Source organism: Lagenorhynchus albirostris, chromosome 20 (assembly GCF_949774975.1).
Source record: "Lagenorhynchus albirostris chromosome 20, mLagAlb1.1, whole genome shotgun sequence".
NCBI lineage: Eukaryota > Metazoa > Chordata > Mammalia > Artiodactyla > Delphinidae > Lagenorhynchus > Lagenorhynchus albirostris.
The window spans coordinates 1,447,517-1,468,468 of NC_083114.1; the positions used below are offsets into that span (position 1 = coordinate 1,447,517).

General features: G+C 64.8%; 2 protein-coding genes across 9 annotated transcripts; one reads left to right on the forward strand and one right to left on the reverse strand.

The window, feature by feature from the left end:
- Positions 1 to 91: 91 nt before the first annotated feature.
- Positions 92 to 12,707, reverse strand: FLII (FLII actin remodeling protein). 6 transcript variants are annotated; one of them, XM_060135607.1, is made up of 30 exons: positions 12,563 to 12,707; positions 10,884 to 10,994; positions 10,506 to 10,577; positions 9,102 to 9,182; positions 8,689 to 8,774; positions 8,444 to 8,605; positions 8,203 to 8,306; positions 7,713 to 7,888; positions 7,472 to 7,629; positions 6,596 to 6,680; positions 6,103 to 6,157; positions 5,788 to 5,921; positions 5,438 to 5,650; positions 5,102 to 5,281; positions 4,326 to 4,408; positions 4,135 to 4,209; positions 3,832 to 3,915; positions 3,549 to 3,720; positions 2,952 to 3,056; positions 2,672 to 2,863; positions 2,238 to 2,426; positions 2,022 to 2,161; positions 1,720 to 1,942; positions 1,458 to 1,612; positions 1,314 to 1,374; positions 1,103 to 1,231; positions 921 to 1,027; positions 724 to 829; positions 566 to 631; positions 92 to 484 (listed from the first exon to the last, which is right to left on the reverse strand). In XM_060135607.1, exons 1-30 carry the CDS (start codon positions 12,623 to 12,625, stop codon positions 350 to 352), a joined length of 3,702 nt encoding a protein of 1,233 aa, XP_059991590.1. In that variant the 5' UTR covers positions 12,626 to 12,707; the 3' UTR covers positions 92 to 349. The 6 variants fall into 6 exon arrangements, with proteins under 6 accessions (XP_059991590.1, XP_059991589.1, XP_059991588.1 ...); XM_060135606.1 differs by having other exon boundaries at positions 5,788 to 5,924; XM_060135605.1 differs by having other exon boundaries at positions 6,103 to 6,250.
- Positions 12,334 to 17,193, forward strand: MIEF2 (mitochondrial elongation factor 2). Of its 3 annotated transcripts, none has more exons than XM_060135628.1 (4): positions 12,334 to 12,614; positions 15,085 to 15,242; positions 15,406 to 15,586; positions 16,022 to 17,193. In XM_060135628.1, the coding sequence occupies exons 2-4, from the start codon at positions 15,096 to 15,098 to the stop codon at positions 17,074 to 17,076; spliced, it is 1,383 nt and encodes a 460-aa protein (XP_059991611.1). In that variant the 5' UTR covers positions 12,334 to 12,614; positions 15,085 to 15,095; the 3' UTR covers positions 17,077 to 17,193. The 3 variants fall into 3 exon arrangements, with proteins under 3 accessions (XP_059991611.1, XP_059991610.1, XP_059991609.1); XM_060135627.1 differs by lacking the exon at positions 12,334 to 12,614 and adding an exon at positions 13,355 to 13,501; XM_060135626.1 differs by lacking the exon at positions 12,334 to 12,614 and adding an exon at positions 13,521 to 14,682.
- The last annotated feature ends 3,759 nt before the right edge of the window (positions 17,194 to 20,952 follow it).

Genomic DNA, 20,952 nt, shown 5'->3' on the forward strand with positions numbered 1-20,952 from the left:
GGTCAGGATGGGTTTCCTTGTAGATTGTACCCTGGGTTTTTTTTTCCTGTCATTTTGTTAAAATTAGCAATTTTAATATTAAAAATACTGATTTTTAATATTGAAAATAAAAGCATTTAATATCTCTTAAAGGACAACCAAACCTGCTTTTATCCCTGGCAGAAGAAGGGGCATCACACGTGAGCTCACGGTGGAGATCCACTTGCCCAGGCCCCTGGGGGCACTGGTCAGGGTTACTCTCGTTGCTGCTGCTGGGGACTGTGGCACTAGGGTCAGGTGGAGCACAGACAGGCCCTTTCTCTCCCTCCGCAGAGCCTGTGGTGGCCAACAGGGCAGGCAGGCAGCGGCCCTAGGCCAGGGCCGGGCGGAAGGTGCTCCAGGCGTGGAAGCAGCGGGTGAAGGCGTGCTGCTCGTTGCCCTTGCGCACCAGGCGCAGGCGGCGGGGACGCTCGTGCTCCTTGGAGCGCAGGTGCTGGATGTACACCTGGCGGGCGGGACGGGTGAGTGTGCACCTGCAGCCTCAGCCCCTCCCCCCAGGCCCAGCCGCGGCCCCTCCCCCACTCACCTGGCAGGCCTTCAGGCTCAGCTTGATCTCCACCTGGCTTGTCTGCGTCCCCACCCACATGTAGACCTGTGGGGACAGCGGGGGAGGTGGCCACCCGGCCTCAGAATTCCCATCCGGGGACGGCAGGGCTCCCCGGGGCAGGGCCGAGGGGCTCTCACCTCTTGGCCGTTGTCCAGGAGCATGATGTCATCATCTGCTAAGTCGTCCTGGCAGAAGTCAGAGCACTTCTCGGTCACCGCGAAGTAGCCCTTCTCGTTGGAGCACCTGGGGTCAAGGGTCACAGAGAGGCCGAGGGTCACGGCAGCGGGGCCGGGACTGAGGGGGACACTGGGGGCTGGGGCGGGGCTGTCCTCACCGGAAGAGCCGCGTGTGCTTCATGTACTCGGCGTCGTCGTCGTAGGGCTTCTGTGCCCCGATGCCCACCCAGAAGAAGTTCTCAGGCTCCCCGCCCTCATTGATGACCTGGGGGAAAGGTCGGTCAGCGCAGGCCCGGCAGCCCACCCCCAGCCACCCAGTGTGCGCCACCACCCCGCTCACCTGCTTGCTGTAGGAGGCCTCAAACATGCTATTCAGGATGTCCTCCGCCAGCTTGGCCTCGTCGGGGTCCGACGCCCGGCCCACCCACGCGTACACGATGCCCTGGTTGTCCTCGCTCTCGAAGGGAACCTGGGTGTGCGGGGCCCAGGTCACGCCCCGCCCGCAGCCCCGCCCCGCCCGCAGCCCCGCCCCCCGCCGCGCCAGGCCCCACCTTGAGGATGAAGCAGAACTCGGAGTTGAGGAGGCCAGAGTCGGTGCTGATCTGGATGCACCTGGGGGAGGGCAGGGGTCAGCAAGGAGCCCGGGCAGGACACGGCCCGCCGGCCGCCCCCGCCCGCTCCCCGCGGCCAGGCACCGGGTGCAGAGGGCGCTGCCGTTGGTGCGGATCTGGTACAGGCTTGGCTGCAGAGCTCCCTGGGCCGCCTTCCTCTTGCCCCGGTGGATGATAAACTTTCTCTTGAAATGGGACAGAAACTTGGGGTTCTCCTGCTGCTGTGTCATGCGCACCACCTGGGGGCACAGAAGCCGTCAGGGGCAGCTCCCTGGGGAGGCAAGGCTCCCCTGGGTGAGTCCCAGGGACACCCCCTCCCCGTGTTCTGGGGGTGCGGCCGGCACACCTCCAGTTTGCCGGGGAAGAGGCTCTCAAACTTCTTCTGCAGGCTGAAGGTGAACGTCAGCCAGCCCATGTTGGAAGCCTCGCGGCCCTGCCAGAAGTACACTATGCACTGGAAGTCCTCCTCGGGCTGCTTCTCCTCCGCCTCGGCCGCCACCTCCTCTCCCTCGTCCTCAGCCCCCGCCTTCTTCTCCTCCTCTTCCTCATACTCCACGGGGACCCAGTACCTGTGGGGCCAGAGGGCAGTGGTCAGGGCTGAGCCCCCAGCACCGGGGGGGGGGGGTGAGGGGCACGCGGGGGAGGCACCTGCAGAGGAAGACGTAGCAGTCCTGCGTGTAGAAGTGGCCAAACTCCTCCTCGGGCAGCCGTGCGAACTTCTTCCCCTCGAGCACGAAGCCCTCCATGCCGTCCAGGTCCTCGTTCCACTCCTCCATCAGCTGCTCTGCCTGCGTGCGACCCCACCCGTCATGGTGGGACAGCCCAGCCCAGCCAGCCCGCCCTGCGCCCCAGCCCCATGCCCACCTCCGCCAGAGGCATGCGCGGCTGCCGCGGCAGGAAAAGCGAGGTGAGGTCGGCCTTCATCTGATCTTTCTTCTCGGCGTCACGCTTCACCTTCCCCGCGAGCCCCGGGCCCTGCAGCACAGCCTCTGCATTGCGCGTGTAGTCCACAGTCAACACATCGTCCCAGTTCTTGAACTTGGCCTTGAACACCTGAGAAGGCACAGCTGGAGTGGGAGACAGAGGAGGCGGGGCCTGGGGAAGCAGGGTGGGGCCTAGGAATTGGGAGAGGTGTGGCCTAGCAACCTAGGGGGACTAGGAGTGGGGGTGGGGGCGGGGCATGGGCGGGGCCCGGGAAGCTGTGGAGCTGGGTAACCAACCGGTCCACAGAGGGTCAGGGCAAGAACGCGCCCGCGGGATCTCGGGGAGGCGGACTCCGGGGGCACCGCATCGCACACCTGCGCCTCGGTGCCCTCCAGGCTGCGGCTGACCGCGGCATGGCGCGGCCGGTGCAGCATCCCGCACAACTCCTGGCCCAGCTTGAGGGCGGCAGCGCGCACCAGGCGCGGGGACTTGCGGCCGAGCCAGATGAACACGTCAGACCAACAGTCCAGGATGTACACGCAGCGCGTGTCCAGCAGGCTCTGCAGCTGCGGGGCCCCGGAGGCTGGAGGTCAAGACCAGGGCCACCAGCAAGAAGGGATCCAGCCCCCACGCCCTCCTCCCCGTGCGTCTCACCAGCCGCATCCCAGGCATCAGTTCCACCCTGGGCCGTATCTTATGTTCCACAGAGAGCTTGTAGTTGATCTGCGGCAGCTCCAGGTAGCCCAGACCCAGGCCCACCTGGCAGGAGCAAGAGGTGGGCTTAACCAGGCTGGGTCTGGGGAACACAAGCCTCGGCCACAACAGCCCCTGCTTCAGGCTGGCCCCTGCGCTCAGGTCCACAGCCTGCTCCTCTCCGGGCCGGCTTCCTCCCTCCACCCCAAGATGCTTTCTAGAAAACCCTATCAGTGGAAGAAGGACTAGTAGACGGTGCCTTCCCTACCCGCCCTCTCCAGGTCCTTACGAGTTTCTCTAACCTGTCCTCTTTCCGCCCACAACACCTACAGCACGAAGGCCAGGTCCCCAGGCCTGGCACCCATGTGCTTCTTGGCCTCCCTCTCCAGCCTCGCCTTCCCGGAAGCACAGAGCCCAACACCAGTGCCCCCCGGCCCCACTCAGAGCCTGCCTCAGACCCGTGCTGAGCTACTCCTTGCCCAGAAGGTGGCACCCTCTCCCCGCCGAGGTCCCGAAGGAGGCCAGTGCAGTCAGGCAAGCCCCGCGCCCCCGGTTCACCTTATACAGCTTGGGCTGGGGCGGCCAGAAGTCGTCGGGCACGTGCTGCTTGATCTCGGAGGGCTCCCCGCCCAGCGCCTCCCAGAACTCCGGGGGCTCCTGGCCTTGTACCAGCAGCGAGATCTCCGCCTTCCCTTTGCGTTCGTTCTTGTTAATTTTCTCTGCAAAGAGCCTGAGGGCGGGTGCGAAGCCTTAGTGATGAAGCCCACGCCTCCTCCCTGGGTGACAGTTTTCCTCTGCAGGGTACACCCCAGCACATCTGGGCAGGTCACAGTCCTCTTACCTGGCCTTGGTGGTGCCGCTCAGCGTGGCCTGGGCCCCCCGCCACACGTAGATGTCCAGCCCTTGGTCCAGCAGGAAAACAAACCTGGACAGGAGGAGTGGGAGGGGCTGCCACTGGCCACGGCAACGGCAACGACCGCCCCCATGCCTCTGACCCCGCCCCAAATCCCTCCTTGCAGGACCTCCTGCCAAGCTCTGCAGGACACGGGCTGGAAGGCCTCTCTGTCTAGAGCCAAGCCCTGCCCCCCCACCGGTGGGGAGAAGGTTCGGGGTGAAGCACCCCACCTCACGTCATGGGGCTCACCTTGGGTCCAGGGAGGCCCCCTTAAGAGGCACGGGCTCCAACTTGAGGTTCTTTTTCCCATACACACGGTACATCCTGGGGGCCAGAGCAAGAGTGGCTTGGCGGGGGCACCAAGGGGCAGATCTACCCCAATACCCTCCCCCCATCCTGCCCAGCTGAGTCCAGGTCACTGCCGCCCACACGCCCCTCACCTGGTTACGTAGTGCGTGTCCTCCACAGTGTAGAAGCCACTGGCTGTTCCACCCTCGATGTAGGAAATGTCGTTGTCAAATACCTGCGTGTGGGACGTGTGGACTTTCACTGAGCTGGCCCCCCGACCCCCACCCAACACCACCTGTCAGGAGGGGCGGACTTGCGTGTAGCCGAGTCAGATGCTGTGAATCCACGACGATGTTAAAAATACAAGATCTGTGTCTACAGACGTAAACGCACACGGGGTGGTACTACGTACATAACCGTGAACGCGTCTGCTCGTGTCCGGACACGGCATGCTCACATACGCGCGTATCAGGGGACAAGACCGGGCGAGTTTATGGAAGAAGGCAAACTCAGGTGGAAGTACCCAAAATCTCGTCTCATCTCGTGTAGGTACCTACATGTAACCAGCTGGCAGGTAGGCCGGCGCCTGTCACTAACCCAGCTCCCTGGACTCTGGCCCTGCCCCTGGCCCCGCCTCCTTCGTGGCCACCCTCTGGCAGCTTGTAGTCCCAGCTCCTCATCCCTCCTGGTCTCCTGCACCGCCACCAACCCAGTTTCCAGCTCCCAAACTAGCCTGGTCTCCTTACCCTCACCTGAGCCAGGACTTGCCTCCACTGACCCAGGCTCCCAACTGGTGGCCTCACCTCACTTCCCTGACCTCAGTCCATCCGTCCCCGCCGTCTGCCATCGCGGGGCTCAGCACCTGATACGGTTCAGTCAGCCCCGCCCACCGGCCCTCAGCTCCGGCCCCGCCCCTGCCCCTCCGCACCTGCAGGAACTCGTCACTCTCCTCGCCCATCTCCTCGCGCACCGTGCGGCACTCGGCGCCCAGGTAGTTGCGCAGGTTGACGGCATGGATGGCAGAGCACGCCTTCTTGTCAAGTGTGGCTTCCCCGCCGATCCAGTAGTAGATCTCCCAGTTCAGAGACCCGCTGTCATCCAGAAAGGTCTGAAGGCCAGGGCAGTGGCTGGGTCAGCCCCCGCCAGGCTTCTGCTGGGCAGCCTCCCGGGCAGAGACCTTGCCGCTCACCCTCCCCCGGAACACGGCTGGGAGCGGGCGGTTCTGAGCCGTCCAGGTCGGGCCTCGCAGCCCCCTGCCCCGCACCTTGAGCACAATGTAGCAGTCGGCCTCGTAGAACCTGCCGTGGAGGGCTTCCCCCACCAGCACGGGCACGAAGTTCTCCATCTGCCAGATGGTCAGGCCAGGCAGCTGGCCCACGTCCTCCGTGAAGAACTCGGAGTAGTCGAGGCGCGGCTTCTCCAGGCCCTGGTCCCAGCGCCGCACCTTGCCCCCAGGTGCTCCAGAGTCCATGCTCTCCTGGGATCACAGGCATGACGCTGGCTTGACTGCGCAGCCGCTCGCGCTGGCCCGCCTGCGACCCAGCTCAGGGCCCCCTCTCCCGCTGGGCCCGGGGCCGCACTGCTGAGCAGAGCCTGAGCCCCGGCCCGGCTTACCTCCTGCTTCTTGTTCTTCTCCTGGGCCACGTCCGACATGCCCTTCAGCACCTGCTTGGCCTGGTCATCCTGGGCCGAGTCCTTGCGCCTCCGCAGCCGCATCTTGCGAGCCAGGGGGTCCTTGGGCCCACTCCCTGCTGAGGGGAGGGGTACACAGCTGACCTGGCTGCCCCCTACCCCGCCTGGGGCGTCCAGCCAACCAGGGGCCAACCCCACGCCCCGCATCCAGAAAGCGTGTCCCACCCAATTTACAGACGGGTAAGCTGAGGCCCAGGGAGGAGCCCCCACTGCCAGGCCAGACCTTCCCCTGCTCACCAGCCGCCGCCGCGGCCACCGTGGCAGGGGAGGCTCCCGCCAGCCGCAGCTGGTTCTGCAGCGAGAAGTCAATGTTGTACCACTCGGCGGTGCGGTCAGCGGGCTTGGGGGGCATGACCAGGCTGGGGTTCTCCCGCACGTCCAGGACCTGCCTCGTGGGGCGAGCGGAGCCGGCGCTGAGCCCGAGTTCTACCTCACGGCCACCCCAAAGCCCTGCTCTTTGCAACCCCCGGGGCCAAAGGGCTCAGGTTCTCATCCCGCAGCCACCCTCATGGGCTTGGGCTTTCCCGTCTGTGAAGTGTGACCTCGCAGACTGGCTGGTTATGAGGCTTAAGTGATGCTGTCGAGCGTGATGTGGACACAGGACGTGGGTCACCCCCTCCTCACCCTGGCACCAGCCACCCCTCCAGGAGCCCTTTGCTCAGTCTTCTCTGGGGGTCTGTCCGCACCTCTCCCGTTCCTCCCTCCCCCCAGTACCAGCTGCCTGCCCAACCTCGATCTCCGTCAGGAAGTGGATGGCCTCCGGGAGGGTCACCAGGCGATTCTTGTTCAGGACCAGCTTCCTCAGCTTCGTGCACCTGTGACGACATAGCTGGGCCTCAGGGGGGTGACAGACGGGGAGCCGGGGGCCTTCCAATCCTGGGTTGGGGAGGCAATAGGGCCAGAGAGACTAAGCAGGCCAGCTAATTAGGAAACCAGCCAACTTGAAGGTGCCGGCAAACACGGGAGGGGCCGGGGTCTCCTCATGGCTAAGTGACCAGGAGGGTCTTTCTGCAGCTTCTACAGGGCAGCACCTTCCAAAGGGGCCTTCCGAGAACTAAAGACCCCTGGGTGTGAACAAGAGGGCATCAAAAAACACGTTCTGGGGCTTCCCTGGTGGCGCAGTAGTTGAGAGTCCGCCTGCCAATGCAGAGGACGCGGGTTCGTGCCCCAGTCCGAGAAGATCCCACATGCCGCGGAGCGGCTGGGCCCGTGAGCCATGGCTGCTGAGCCTGCGCGTCCAGAGCCTGTGCTCCGCAACGGGAGAGGCCACAGCAGTGAGAGGCCCGCGTACCGCCAAAAAAAAAAAAAAAAAACAAAAAAACACATTCTGCCCTCAAATTAACCCAGAAGCTGCCGAAGGCCCCCCGTCCTCAGTGCCGGGGACAATGCTGGTGGGCGCTATGGCCTCTTGGAGGGGACGAAAGCACTGTGTCCCAAATGCAGGTGGCGGTGGAGCCCTTCTGGCCGCATCCCTATCGCGTCCCCCCCGAGGCTGCTCTGGGGGCTGCACCCGCAAAGCCAACGCAAGCCCTCCCGTCTCCCACGCCGCCCGAAGCCCACGGGGGCAGGTGGGGGGCCGCGTGCCCCGCCCAGCCCCGCCCGGCACCTGCAGAGGCTCTCGGGGATCAGCTCCAGGCTGTTGTCGGCAGCCGCGAACTCTTCCAGGCTGGACAGCTTGCCAATGCCCGAGGGCAGCCCGTCGAAGTCCAGCTTGTTGGAGTTCAGGTACAGCCTCTTCAGCTTGGCCAGCTTGCAGATGGCCGACTAGAGGCGGCACGGGCAGGGGCGGGTCAGGGCCGGGCGCGGGGCGGCCGGCAGCCTCCCGCCCTCCCTGGGCCCCAACGCACGGGCAGTGAGGTCAGCTGGTTGCGGGACAGGTTCAAGGTCTCCACGTGCACCCACTGGTCGATGCAGAGGGACAATTCCGTGATCTGGTTGCTGCTAAGGTTCAGGCGCCGCAGGCTGGGGAGGGTGTACAGGCACTCGGGCACCCGCGTCAGGTCGTTGCAGGACAGGTCCACATCTGGGCGTGGGGTGGGCGCGTCAGTCGGGGCCCCTGCGGTGGGCTCCAGGGGCGGCAGGCCTGTGTGAACCCCGGCTCCCCCTCCTGGCTCTGTGGCCTCAGGTACAAGGCCTCACCTCCTGGTTTCTCAGAGAAGGGGGTCTACGCACAAAGCCTACGCGTAACTTGGTGTTACTCCCAGTCATCACGGTGACAACGGAAGGAGATGTGACAGAACCGCACCCCCTTCCCCCTAGAGATGCTCACTGAAGCAGGGTACCATCCCCTCCTCTGTGATAAAGTGAGGGGCTGAGAGGTCCCCAGGGACTGCCAACCTGCGAGGTGGCTCAGGCCCTCCAGGCTGGTGGGCAGGTTGCCCTGGGTGCGCTGTGTGTTCCTCAGGTGCAAGGTCTGCAGGGCCGTCATGGCCGGGAGCTGCCTGTGGGGAGACACGGCGTTCAGGCCGGGGGCTGGGGCCCGGGGCCGAGCGGGCCCGCAGCACGAGGCCGACGGTGGCCGGGACGCGACCCCCGGCAAGGCCGGAGCCCTGGCGGGGGGGGCCAGGTGGGCGCCCACCGGAGCTGGGCGTGCAGCAGCGGGTTCCCGTTGAGCACGAGCGTCTGCAGGTGCACGAGGCGGCGCATCTGGGGGGGCAGGCTCTCCAGGCGGTTCTCGCTGAGGTCCAGGAACAGCAGGTCGGTGAGGCTGATGAAGAGCTGGCTGGGGACGGCGTCGATGCTGCGGGCGGAGGGCGGCCGGGTCAGGGCCGCACTCCCACCTCCAGGACCGGCCCCGGACCGCCCAGCCCGCCCGCTATGCACCTGTTGTGGCTGAGGTTCAGCACCAGCATGTTCTTGGCGTTCTCCAGCTCGCGAGGGCACTCCGTCAGCTGGTTGTGGCTCAAGTCCTGGGCGGAGGGGCGAGGCCGGGTCAGGGGCGTCAGGGCTGGTCCCACCCTGCCAGGCCTCCGCCGGGCTCGAGGGTCAGGACAGGCGCTGAGAGGGGAGCAGAGGAGGGGGCTTCAGGGCAGAGAGAGACAGTGCGACCCCGGGCGGAAGGAGGCCTAGGTTAGGGCTCTGACTCCATAAGCGACCTTGGGCAAGGCACCGCCCCCTGTAAATCTCAGGTGTCTGTGTCTGTAGAACAGGATCACCACGGCCCCAGGGTCCAGCGTAGTGGGTGGGCACTGAATGGTGGGGCTGGCCCAAGGGCCAGGTGGCAGATAACCACTGACCAGAACCGAGAGGTCATCCAGCTTGAAGATATCATCGGGGACTCCGGAATTCTTCAGGCTGTTGGCTCGAGCCACGATGGCCTGGGGATACACCATGAGAGTCTGTGACTCCTAGCTTCCACCCCCCAGGAGAAACAGGGATCGGGGGAGACACCACCTCCAGAAGTCCACCAAGGCCAGGTCTGAGTGCTCTCCCACTCTGGCTTTTGCTCATAATCTACTTGGCAAGCCTTTTCCAGACTACCAATGAGCTCCTATTTATACCTCAAAACCCAACTCAAATGTGCCCCAGAGCCCAGCACACGGAATCTCAGGGAACCTTTCCTGATGGAATAATCCCTCTTTCTCCCAACCCCAAAGGGCAAGACAGGGATAGAGCTCTGAGTCAGAGCTTCTAGTACAGAAGAAGGTTGAACCAAAGACAGGTCAGGGCTTCCCTGGTGGCACAGTGGTTGAGAGTCCGCCTGCCGATGCAGGGGACACGGGTTTGTGCCCCCCGGTCCGGGAAGATCCCACGTGCCGTGGAGCGGCTGGGCCCGTGAGCCATGGCCGCTGGGCCTGCGCGTCCGGAGCCTGTGCTCCGCAACAGGAGAGGCCACAGCAGTGAGAAGCCCACGTACCACAAAAAGAAAAAAAAGGTCAGAGCGCAGACTCAAAGCAAGTCCGTTTTCTCTCCGCTTAGAGCTGAAACTTGCTCATGCTTCCAAAGTGCAGGAAGTTAGTGCAGGATGGCTGGTGGGGAGGGGACAGGCCAGGTGATGGCAGCATGACTGCAAGTGACAAAAACGTTAACAAGAGCCACCGCTGCTGCTCCCTCAGCCCCAGCGTCTGTGTGGCGCCACCGTGTTGCTTCACGGCGGTCACTGCTGGACCATCTCGGGAAGTGGAAGGAACTCGTCCAAGGTCATGCGGCCGGGAAGTGGCAGAACTCAGATTTAAACTCGAGTCCAGACACTGTGCCCTTAACATCTCAGGGCTCCGACCTTGGATGGGAATAACCCTCGACGAGACCTGAGGGTCTGGGATGGGGGCTCCAAGGAGAGCAGAGGCCCAAGTGAACTGCCCCGCCCACCTGCCCTACTGGATAAGCCCCGCCCTACCCCGGCTCTACCACTGCAGCTGTGCGACCTGCCTCCGTGGCCAAGTGTCCTCATCTGTGAACTTGGAGGAGGTGAAGATCACATAAAAAGCTCTCATGAATCAGCTGGAACAGCGCTCAGCTGCTCACAACTGCTATAATACTTGTTACTCAAACGGGGTGGCATTTGGGGTTTTTCAGCACTTCCCCCACGGTCACTCGACACGGCATTACCACATGCTCTCCCCCCAGAGTGCGGGTGCAGAGAGGTGCTGGCCCGACCCTCAGGCCCCGGCCCGAGGTCTGCGGCCTGGGGCGGCACTCACCCGCAGCGACGGCAGGCTGGACAGCTCCCCGTGGAGCGTGGTCAGGTTGTTGTGACTCACCGACAGGTGCTCCTGGGCAGGGACGGGGAGAGGGGCTCAGCAGAGCGGTGGGGCATCCACGGAGCCCCCATCTGCCACCACAACGCTGCCCCATCCAGGGGGCCCTCAGCTACAGAGGCCCAGTCCATTTCTGCAACTTCCCTCCCTCACAGACCCAGACTCTTCTTGCACACCTCTCGGGATGGGGTGCTCACTCCCTCTCCACCAGTTTTGCTGTGGTCAACATCCTCCTCTGTGATGTCTGTGTTCTGTGCAGTTTCTCCCCACCTGGCCAGCCCCATCCACAGCGACCCTCCCTGCCTGCCCAGAGCCTCTTACCAGCTTCTGCAGGGCGGCCAACTCCTCCGGCAGGTAGCAGAGGCCGGTGCGGTTTAGCTTCAGCCATCGCAGACTAGTCATGGCCTTGACATTCTCAGGGAAGTAGCCACCCTAAGGAGTATGTCGTGGTAAGGCTGGTCTCGGACAGGGTACCCTTGTTCTACCGCCCAGTGGCCCCCACTGCCCACGGAAGCCTTTGAGAGCAACAGTCACCTCTCACTAGCTGTGTGACCCTGGACAAGTCACTCTGCCACTCTATGCCTCAATTTCCTCGCCCATAGAATAGAACTAATAAAACCCCCTGATGACAAAAGCATCATAAGGAACGACTAATGGTCAGGACGGCTGCTGATCTAGAATCTGTCTCTCTTGCTGTGTTCTCGGCCCCAAAAAACCTTATTCCAGGTGCCACCCGCACACCTAGCTGTGTGGTTACATCAGCCAAATGCCTCTGCCTGGCATCCAGGCCCTGCCTGTGCTCCCACCCTGCCATCAGCATATGGCCACTAGTAGCAAGGTCGACTCCCCTTGTAAGGCCCCAGTGCCCCACCCTACACAGGCACAGCCTTACTCGTTAGTTCATTCAGCCCTTTGTTCCCCATATTCAAACGCCCACCTCGGGAGCCCCCGCCCTTGTGGCCGGGAGCCTGGGCAGCAAGGGCCTTCAGCGCCCCTGGCTGGCGTCCCCTTCCCCCTCCGGGCACATTCCCAGCAGGTGACTCAGACTCTCCCAGTCTGGAGAGGACACACAGGGACTCCAGATGAGCATGGTGGGGATGGGGGCAGAGAGAAGTGGCCACCTGTGCCTGGGGTCAAGTGCGCACACGTGGGTTAAACGCAGGAAGGCGGCCTGTCTCCTCGGCCCTGGCCCAACCCCCGACCCCAGCTACAGCTGGGGCCGCGGGACGCTGCCGACCCAGGCTCACGCTACACTGCCCCCAGCCTGAGCCTGCCCACACCCCACCCTGCAGCCTGGACCATCCTCCAGGAGCCAGGCCAACTCTCGGGGCCTCGTCTCTGGTCACCAGCCCTAACCCTGCCAGTCTCATTCTCGGGCCTCCAGAACCACTGTGCCCCCCAGTCCCCCCACTGGCTGGAGGGCTGGGCTCGGGTTCCTGGTGGCCCGGGTCAAGCAGTCCAGCAGCTGCTCAGACAACTGCTACCCAAGCCCTCGCCCAGCTGCTCGACACCAACCTCTCCACAGCAACTAACCCCTGCCTCCAGAGGACTAGTTTTAAGCCCCTTCACCGGACGAGAAAGCGAGGCTCGAGGAGGGGAAGTGACTTGCCCAAGGCCACACAAGATGGGGGTGGCAGGCGGGGGCAGGGCAGAGCCGGCGACGCGGCCGTGAGTCAGGGCCCGGCTTGGGCGTGTGACGTCACAGGGGAGGGGAGGGAGGACTGGGGAGGCGGGAGCAAGAGCTCCGACCCGGGCCACCAGCTGGTCGGGCGGGGCCAGGCGCCAGGCAGGGGCCCGGTGGGGGTTCCCCACGCACCCCGAAGCGGCTCCGAGACCCCGCGTGCGCCCGCCCGGCCCGCCCTGGGTCTCCTTCGCGGGCGCCAGACGGAGACCTAGGGGTGTCGGTTCGGGGCGGGGCCCGGGCGAGCCCGTCCGCGGTCCCGGGCGCGTAGAAAGCGGATGGGCGGGTTGGGGGGCCCGTCCGCCGTCCCGAGGCTCACCTTGAAGTCGTTGCCGCTGAGATCTACGCCGCGCACGAACGGCAACACGCCGGTAGCCTCCATGGCGGCGCTCGGCTGCTGGGAGCGGGGAGCGGGATGCCGGCGGGGCGGGGCGCACGGGGCGGGGAGCGCGGAGCCGGCGGGGCGGGGAGCGCGCTGGCCCCACCCCTCAGTCCGCCGCTGCCCAGCCCTAAGTTCCGGACGCGCCCGGGGCCAGCCTTTGGGGCGCGGGGACTCGAAGGGTACGGCGCGCCTGTGCCCCGCAGGGCCTTCTCGGCCCGCGGCTCTGTCCCCTTAGCTGGCCGGCGCCCAGGACCCCGGTGGTTCGGGCCCAGGCTCGGGCGCGCGGGGGAAGCAGCAACAGGACGCCCGGGTCCTCGTTCCGAGCCTCGGGCCTCCTTCCGGGAGACGCTCGCTTGGGGGAAGCGCCCGCGCTCCTCGGCGTCCCCGCTCGGAGGCGACCCCCGGGTGCGCGGTTACGTGCCCGCTCGCCCCCCGAGGGAGGCGGCCCCGGGCCGGCACATGGCGGCCCCAGTAGGTGACAGGGCTAGTGTTCCCTTCACGGGAGAGGCGGCTGCAGACCACAGTGACCAAGGGCTCCGCTGGGTGCGTGCCCGGCGCGGAAAAGGCTCGCGTCTCTCCTAGCCGCGGCCGGGATCGCTGCCTTGCTTCTTTAAGACGGAGCGCGCCGGGGAGCTCCGCCCCGAGGAGCGCGCGGCCGCCATTGGCCGAGGCGGCCTCAGGGTGGCACGTGGGCGCGGACCTCGAGCGCTCCGATTGGAGCCGAGGCCTGCCCGTCTGCGAGCGCCGGGCTCTCGGCCGAACCCGGCCTCGGCGTTCGGCTCCTAGGTCCTCCACGTTCCATTCCTAGGTGGGCCCGTGGCGCGGCCCAAGCGGCCCCCTGCGTACCCCGGCCGGGGCGCCGAAGCAGCGACGCAGGTACGGCCGGGGCACGGGGCGTGGCCTCCGCCAGCCGCGCGGTCCCTGCCCGAAAAGGGGGCACCGGGGAAGAGCCGGGGCCGGGCAGAGGTCGAGTCGCGTCCTGGGTCCGTCCCGGGTCCATCCCGGCGTTCCCAGGGCCGCGGTGACCCTCGCGGCCGGGGCTTGGAGGAGGGGCGGCCCGGCCTCGCCCTCTCCCCTTCCTGGTTGGGGTCTGCGCGACCCAGCTCAGGCAGGCAGGGTGTTTGAGCGCTTTACAGCTTGGAGGCGGGTGGCAGTACTGATCCCCGACGAGGAAGCCACCGCGGGGCCACGCTGGGTCACCCCCCGGCCTTCTTGCCTATTTTTAGCTTGGGAGCGGGGTGGGGCGGGGTGCGGGGCTGCCGGCCCCACCTGGCAACCGAGCCCGGGCACCCGCCGCGAGTAGGGCGACAGAAGTCCTTGGGGTTGAGTTGGTTCTGAGCTCAGGGTCATCTGTTCGGGCGTCCTCAGCGAGACAGTCCTTTTTGGCCATCTGATTGGTCCCCTGGGCTTGTCCCCTGGTCACACCTCCTCAGTGCTTGGGACCTGAGGGCAGGTCCCCTGTAAGAATCTGAAGCTGGGGCTTAGCGCACTGGCCTGGCAGAGGTACCTGCCTTCCCAGCCCCACACTGGGGCTCCTCACGTTGGACCTTTCCTCACCCCACCTGCTCCATCTTACAGATGAGCAAACCTCATCTGGGGCATTCCGGCCCTCAGCTTACCTTCTGTTGCCTGGGCTCCCAGCAGCCGAGGTCGGCTTCCCACCCACCATTGTCCCAAGTACGAGAGGCAAGAGGCCCCTGTCCAGGGCACTGGGCGAGCCCTGTTTGTGGTCTTGAGTTACCCTGCTGCAGCGGGGCCTTCAACACTGTCTGGCAATACCTGTTGACAGGAAGCTCCTGCCCGCAGGGCAGCCTGGGCCATCTCACTTGTCCTGCTCTCTGACCTGGTAGCATTGTCTCTGGGGGCTGCCTTGCTGAGATTTGGGGGGCAACTGGCCCCCTGAGCTTCACTGAGGTCCCCCCAAGGCCTGAGTGGCTGTCCGGGGCAGGCTGCCTGGGACCTCAAGCCGTGGTCTTCTCTGGGCCTTGGTTTCCTCCTGCAGTGCCAGCCCTGGTTAGGAACCAAGATGAGGCCGCTCCTAGGACCTGGCCATAGGGGTGGGTAAGAGTCCAGAGGTTTTGTGGGTCTGAGTCCCCAGCACTTGCTGTGTGGGCCAGCAGCCCATTTCCTTGTAGAATGGGGGTGGTGTCGATAAGATCCACCTCACGGTCTTTCGCGACGTCGGGGGGCCTGGAGGGTGGGATGGGGGAGATCGTCCCCTTCCTCTGACCTGCCGTGGGCCTTGGGGCCTTGAGCCCCCCTGTCTGGGGGGGGTTGTTTGCAGCTGCCAGTCTCCTCCCAAGAAACTCTGCAAGTGGCCCCTTTCTCCTCAGAAATTCTCAGGAAGGCCCCTTGAGGGCTCGCCTCAGTGATCCCAGCGTGATGGCAGCCAGAGCACCTGCCCTGCTGCCAGGCTGGCCCCCTCGCTGAGCAGTCCCCGCACCCTGGCTCCCTCACAGGCACGCTGACCATGGCGGAGTTCTCCCAGAATCGGGGCAAGCGGCGTGACGGCGAGGTGCTGGGCGGTGCTGTGGACTTCCTTCTGGCCAACGCGCGCCTGGTTCTGGGGGTGGGCGGAGCTGCTGTGCTGGGCATTGCCACCCTGGCTGTGAAGCGGGTAAGGCTGGGCTGGCCCGGTGACCCCGGGGCTCCCAGAGCGGGGCGGCGATGGTGGGACTGCCCGAGGCCGCACCTGCCTCTACCCCACCAGCCTGGCTTTGCCCTCGGCTCTGCCGTTCCTGCCCGGGCTTCAGCTGTCTCATCTGTCACTCTGCCTGCAGCTCATCGACAGGGCCACCGGCCCTCGGGATGAGGATGACGCCAAGCGGGACTCCACGTGCCTGGAGGACAGCTGGCAGGAGCTGAGCCTGCTCAAGGCCACACCGCGCCTCCAGCCCCAGCCGCGGCCCGCAGCCCTCAGCCAGCCCGTGCCACCCCCGGCCCCCTCACCCTCAGCCCCAGGTGAGTGGCACTCCTTCCTTTCTGAGCTGGGTGGGTCCCCTTTTGGTGGTCAGGTTCAGGAGATGCAGCCAGGCCCTGCCCCTGACGGACCGTGTGACCCATTTGGGTCCCTCTTCCCCAGGGCCACGGGCTCCCTGAGTGTTCAATGACGCATTTGTCTGTCCTTCCCCCTCATGGGTGGTGCCGAGGCGCCAGCCACCAGAACGCGTGGACCGTGCGGGGTGGCACTGGAGCAAGGTGGCAGCATTAGGACAGCGGGGCCCTCAGGCGGGGGCCAGTTTCCCACCCTGCGTGGAGCCGTCTCGGCCTCAGGGCGTAGGACAATGAGAACCCGTCATCAAGCGCTCGCTGTGTGTGAGGACCTGAGCTTGGTGCTTTCTCAGGTGGTCACGTTACAGTGCCTCTGACACGACCTCCCGCCCCTTCACTCTACAGAGGGGCCCGCAGACGCAGATCCCCCGACGTCGCTTCAGCTCTGCTCCCCAGCGCCGTCGGTGTGCCTGACGTTCCAGGAGAAGCTGCTGGCGTTCGAGCGGGACCACGTGACCATGCCAGCGGCCCACGTGGCTCTGGCCAAGCAGCTGGCCGGTGACATTGCCCTGGAGCTGCAGGCCTACCTGCGGAACAAGTTCCCAGAACTGCCCTTCGGGGCACTCGTGCCTGGCGGGCCGCTCTACGACGGGCTGCAGGCGGGGCTCGCCGACCCCGTGCGTCTCCTGGTGCCCCTGGTGCTGGAGCCTGGCCTGTGGAGCCTGGTGCCTGGTGTGGACACCGTAGCCCAGGACCCTCGCTGCTGGGCCGTGCGCAGGACTCAGCTGGAGTTCCACCCCCGCGGGAGCAGCCCCTGGGACCGCTTCCTGGTGGGCGGCTACCTCTCCCCCCGGGTCCTGCTGGAGCTGCTCCGCAAGGCCCTGACCGCCTCCGTCAACTGGCCAGCCATCGGCAGCCTCCTTGGGTGCCTGATCCGGCCGCGCGTGGCCTCGGAGGAACTGCTGCTCGAGGTGCAGCATGAGTGTCTGGAGCTCCCCGTGGCTGTGCTCCTGTCCACTGCCGGCGCCCAGGCCGGAGACCTCCTGCTGGCCTGGCCCCTGGAGGGGCTGGCCAGCAACCTCTGGCTGCAGGACTGGTACCCGGCAGAGGCCGCCCAGCTGCGGGCCCTGGATGAGCGCGACGCCGGGACCCGCCGGCGGCTGCTGCTGTTGCTCTGCGGCGTCTGTCATGGCCACCCGGCGCTGGGGCGGCTGGGCCGCGGCCCCCTGACCCAGGTGGTTCTGCACCTGGGTGAGCAGGAAGCGGACTGGGCTGAGGAGGCCCTGGCGGAGCACTTCCTGCAGGCCCTGGAGTTGCTCGTCGGCAGCCTGGAGCGGGCCAGCCTGCCCTGCCACTTCAGCCGTGGTGTGAATCTCCTGGACGGCCTGCGGGAAGAGGACATCGACGACATGGGCTGTGCGCTGTACTGGGGCCTGCAGGCCCCCGAGGGGCTGCTCTAGAGGCGCGGGCCCAGGCGGACGCCTCCCTCCAGGGCGTCGAGAGCACCCTGCCCTTGCTTTTACCCCAAACGGGTCAGCGCGAGCTTGGGCGGCCCGCACTCGCACTCACCCCTCGGCCTGCGGTAGCCACAGTGAGTCCCGGGCAGGGGTAAGGTTGCCTCTGTTTTTCTGTCCCAAGGGTGAGTCACGCTTCCCTCGGGTGCAGGCTTCTCCAGGCTGCTGGTGCTGGGCGGTGGGCACGGCCTGTGGTCCCCCAGGAGCCGGAGTCGCCTGGAACCCTCGGGATGCAGCTTTTGGCTGGCTGACAGGCTGGCGTTTTCCATGCTGTGTGTCTGGTTTGCTCTCTAACGTGGGCCAGCGGGGGCTCACCTGGGGGAAGGCCCTTCTCCAGCTGGGGGAGCTGAGGGTGTGTGTGCTGCCCACCTGGCCCGGAGCTGAGGGTGTCCCCTGGCTGCTGCTGGGCCCAGCCCCCGCGGTGTTGGCACCAGCCGCACTCGCTGACTGCACTCTCCCTGAAGCTGGCTGGGTCGGGGGGGAGGTTGTCTGCCTCCCCTCCCAGGTGTCTCTCCTCGCTCTGGTATCCTTTCTGCTGAAGCAAAGCTATGCCTCAAGAACTGTGAACTAGAATAAAAAGGAAAACTTCAAACGTCCACGGGACTCACGTTGGGCTCTTACATGCAGCCACTTGAGGTTCTGTAAAGTTGACCAGAGGAGCTTGGGATCAGCCTGGAGGCGATGGATTGAATTAGAAAAGTCGGTTACGGGGGTGGGGGAGGATGTTACAGGATCCCCAGAGCGATGTCTTGCTTTAGTAACGGAACCAGCTGGCTAGGGTTCTGTTTCTTCTCCAAAGCTTGCCCCCCGGAGCCCACTGTGCTTTCCGGGACGGGCGGGGCTGCCACACAGCCCTTCGGCCAGCACTGTCAGCGTGCAGAGAAACGTGGCCCCAGAAGTGGAGGGCAGGACCCCGCGTCCGGTGTCCCCATAGGAGCCATGGCCATGGCCAACTTCCTGTCACCACACATGGCAGACGAGGCCGGAGAGGGCTTGGGGCCACGTGTGCTGGTGGTGAGGCCACCGCAGCTGTGCCAGGCCTGTGCTGCTTCTCCTTCCCATCCCGTGTGTGTCCCCCTTCCAACTGGGATTAGGGACAAGAAGTGGGGACAGGCTCGGAGGCCTCCCTTGGTCGAGGGCCAGCACGGGCCAGAGGAGGTGCTAGTGTGTACCTCTGGGTGCAGGGCCAGGCCTCGTGGGTGCTCCCACAGTCTCGGTCTTCGAGCACAGAGGGTCACAGGGCAGGAGACTGGCTCGCCCGAGGGCCGTTAGGTCACTTGACTCAGGAGCTCCCTGGCCTGAGTGCTCGCAGCGGTGAGCAGCTGTGACGGCAGCGGAGGGTCAGCAAGGGGGCAGGCTGGAGGCGGGGCGGCCTTGGCCCCCTCCCCTATAAAACAGGGGTTCCAGAGTACCTGCTTCACAGGCAGCAGCGGGAGCGTTAACGCAGCACAAAGCGAGGCACCCCCGACCCAGAGGTCCTGGACACAAGGTCCAGCATCACTGAGCCCGAGCGCGCCAGGACTCCACTGCAGGCCTGTGTCCAACCAAGGTTGGGGGTCTTGGGCGCCGATGGGTGAAGGGCTGGCCAGGCGTGGCTGGGGAGCAGTCGGGACGCGAGTGGGGTCAAGGCCCCTCTCAGACGACCCGACCCCACTCGCGGGCCCTCTGGCGGCCTCCTGCTTCAGGTAGGTCTCCGTTTCCCCTCATACCATGATTTCAGTAAGAAAAACCCAGAACTAACTAAAGAGGAGAAACGAGGTGCTCGGGGCGACGTCCCCTGCCCAAGGCCAGCATCTGGCACGCGGTCGTGCTGGGGCCTCCACGGTGGCCGCTGCCCAGCTTCGCTCTCACCCCTTTAATGAGGGCGGTTCTGACCTGGGAGTTGCAGACCCTTCGGCTGAACTGGGCAGTCCTCGTCCCTGGCTTTACCAAGTGACCCGAAGCCAGGAGCACGGCGGTGATTCCACCTGCCAGAGTGAACAGACGGCCGGTGCAGGTGGGAAGAGTAGCGCGAAAGGGCAAACAGACACTGACCTACAGCTTCACCATCTATACCCGTTACAAGGCAGCTCAGCAACGAGTCATTCCGCGCACGAGACGCACCCTTTCTGGGTGAGCAGGAATGAGCAGGACCCCTCGGGACCACTGCGGCCAGTCCATCAACTGGGCACCACTCGTGCCCCAGAGCTGACCCAGCCAGTGGTATCAGGCCGCGCTATTACTAAGCAGAAAAAGCACTGACGAAAGTCTGCACAGGAACATTCTCGCTGAGGACTGCAGGCGAAGTGGGCGCACCGTGCTCAGGTCCCCAGAGGTCTCGCCAAACCTCCTGGCGGTGTTGCAGTCAGCAAGCCAAGCCGGAAAACCACCCCCAAGGCCCGGGGGGCCCTGACGGGCGGGGCTGGAGCTGGACGGGAGAGGGAAGCTCTCGGCCCTAATCCAGGGCCCCTGCCCCACCTCTGTCCCGTCCCCTCCAAGACAGCGGCCTTCAGCCTGGTTTAAGTCACGTGTGTCTGATGCATTTGCATTCTTTTGTTTTTGACCACGCTGCGCAGCATGTGGGATCTCAGCTCCCGGACCAGGGATGAAGCCCACACCCCCTGCGTTGGAAGCAGAGTCTTAACCACTGCACCACCACGGAAGTCCCCGCGTTTGCATTTTAAAGTACATTTTTCTTTTGTAGTCAGAAAAAATAATCTTGTAAAAAACCCCAGTAACGTTACAGTTTGGTGGCACTTAGTTTACTGAGGACAGACGCTGAGGCTGTGGGGACAACACCCAAGGCCAGCGCGGGGCACCCGGGACGCTGCTCTGGGTCCTCTTGGCACTGCCGCCCGTTTCCTGAGACAGCAGTTCAGCTCGCGGGGGCCTCAGGCTCACTTGCCTGACGGTGCACCCCTGCCCCCTGCGGAGCCGGCCCCTCCCGCCTGCAGGCTGGACGCGGCATAGGACCCCCAAATCTGCGGTCCTGGAGGGAAAGGCGGCTGATCCACCCCGGGGGCAGTGGGTCCTCCACCCAGCGTCCTGGGAGGAAAACCCCCTCACAGCTTCCGTCACTGTAACCAGGACGACGGCAACCCTCACCCCCAGAGAGGCCACCAGGCTCGGCAAAGGCACAGCCTAGGAGCACAGCAAGAGGTGGCCAGCAGGACCCCAGTCCCACCCGGCAGCTCTGGTCCTCGTGTGCACAGGAGCACCCTGCGGAAAGACTAAAATCCACAGATGCGTTCAGCATCGTTCGACTCAACAACAAAAGCACAAACACTGAAAAATGGGCAAAGGACTTGAAAAGGCATTTCTGCAAAGATACGTGAAAGGCCACGTGAACACTGAAAGGATGCTCGACTTCAGTGGTCATTAGGAAGATGCAAGTCAGAGCCACGAGACACCACCTCAGGCCCATGAGGATGGCCACAATTAAAAGAAAAAAAGGGGGGGCTTCCCTGGTGGCGCAGTGGTTAAGAATCTGCCTGCTAATGCAGGGGACACAGATTCGAGCCCTGGTCTGGGAAGATCCCACATGCCGCGGAGCAACTAAGCCCGTGGGCCACAACTACTGAGCCTGCGCTCTGGAGCCCGCGAGTTACAACTACTGGAACCCGCACACCTAGAGTCCGTGCTCTGCAACAAGAGAAGCCACCACGAAGAGAAGCCCGCGCACCGCAACAAAGAGTAGCCCCCGCTCGCCGCAGCTAGAAAAAGCCCGCGCACAGCAACAAAGACCCAACGCAGCCAAAAATAAAATAAACAAATTTATAAAAAAAAAAAAAAGAAAAAGAGGGAAATAAGCACTAGCAAGGATGCGGAGAAATAGGAACCCTC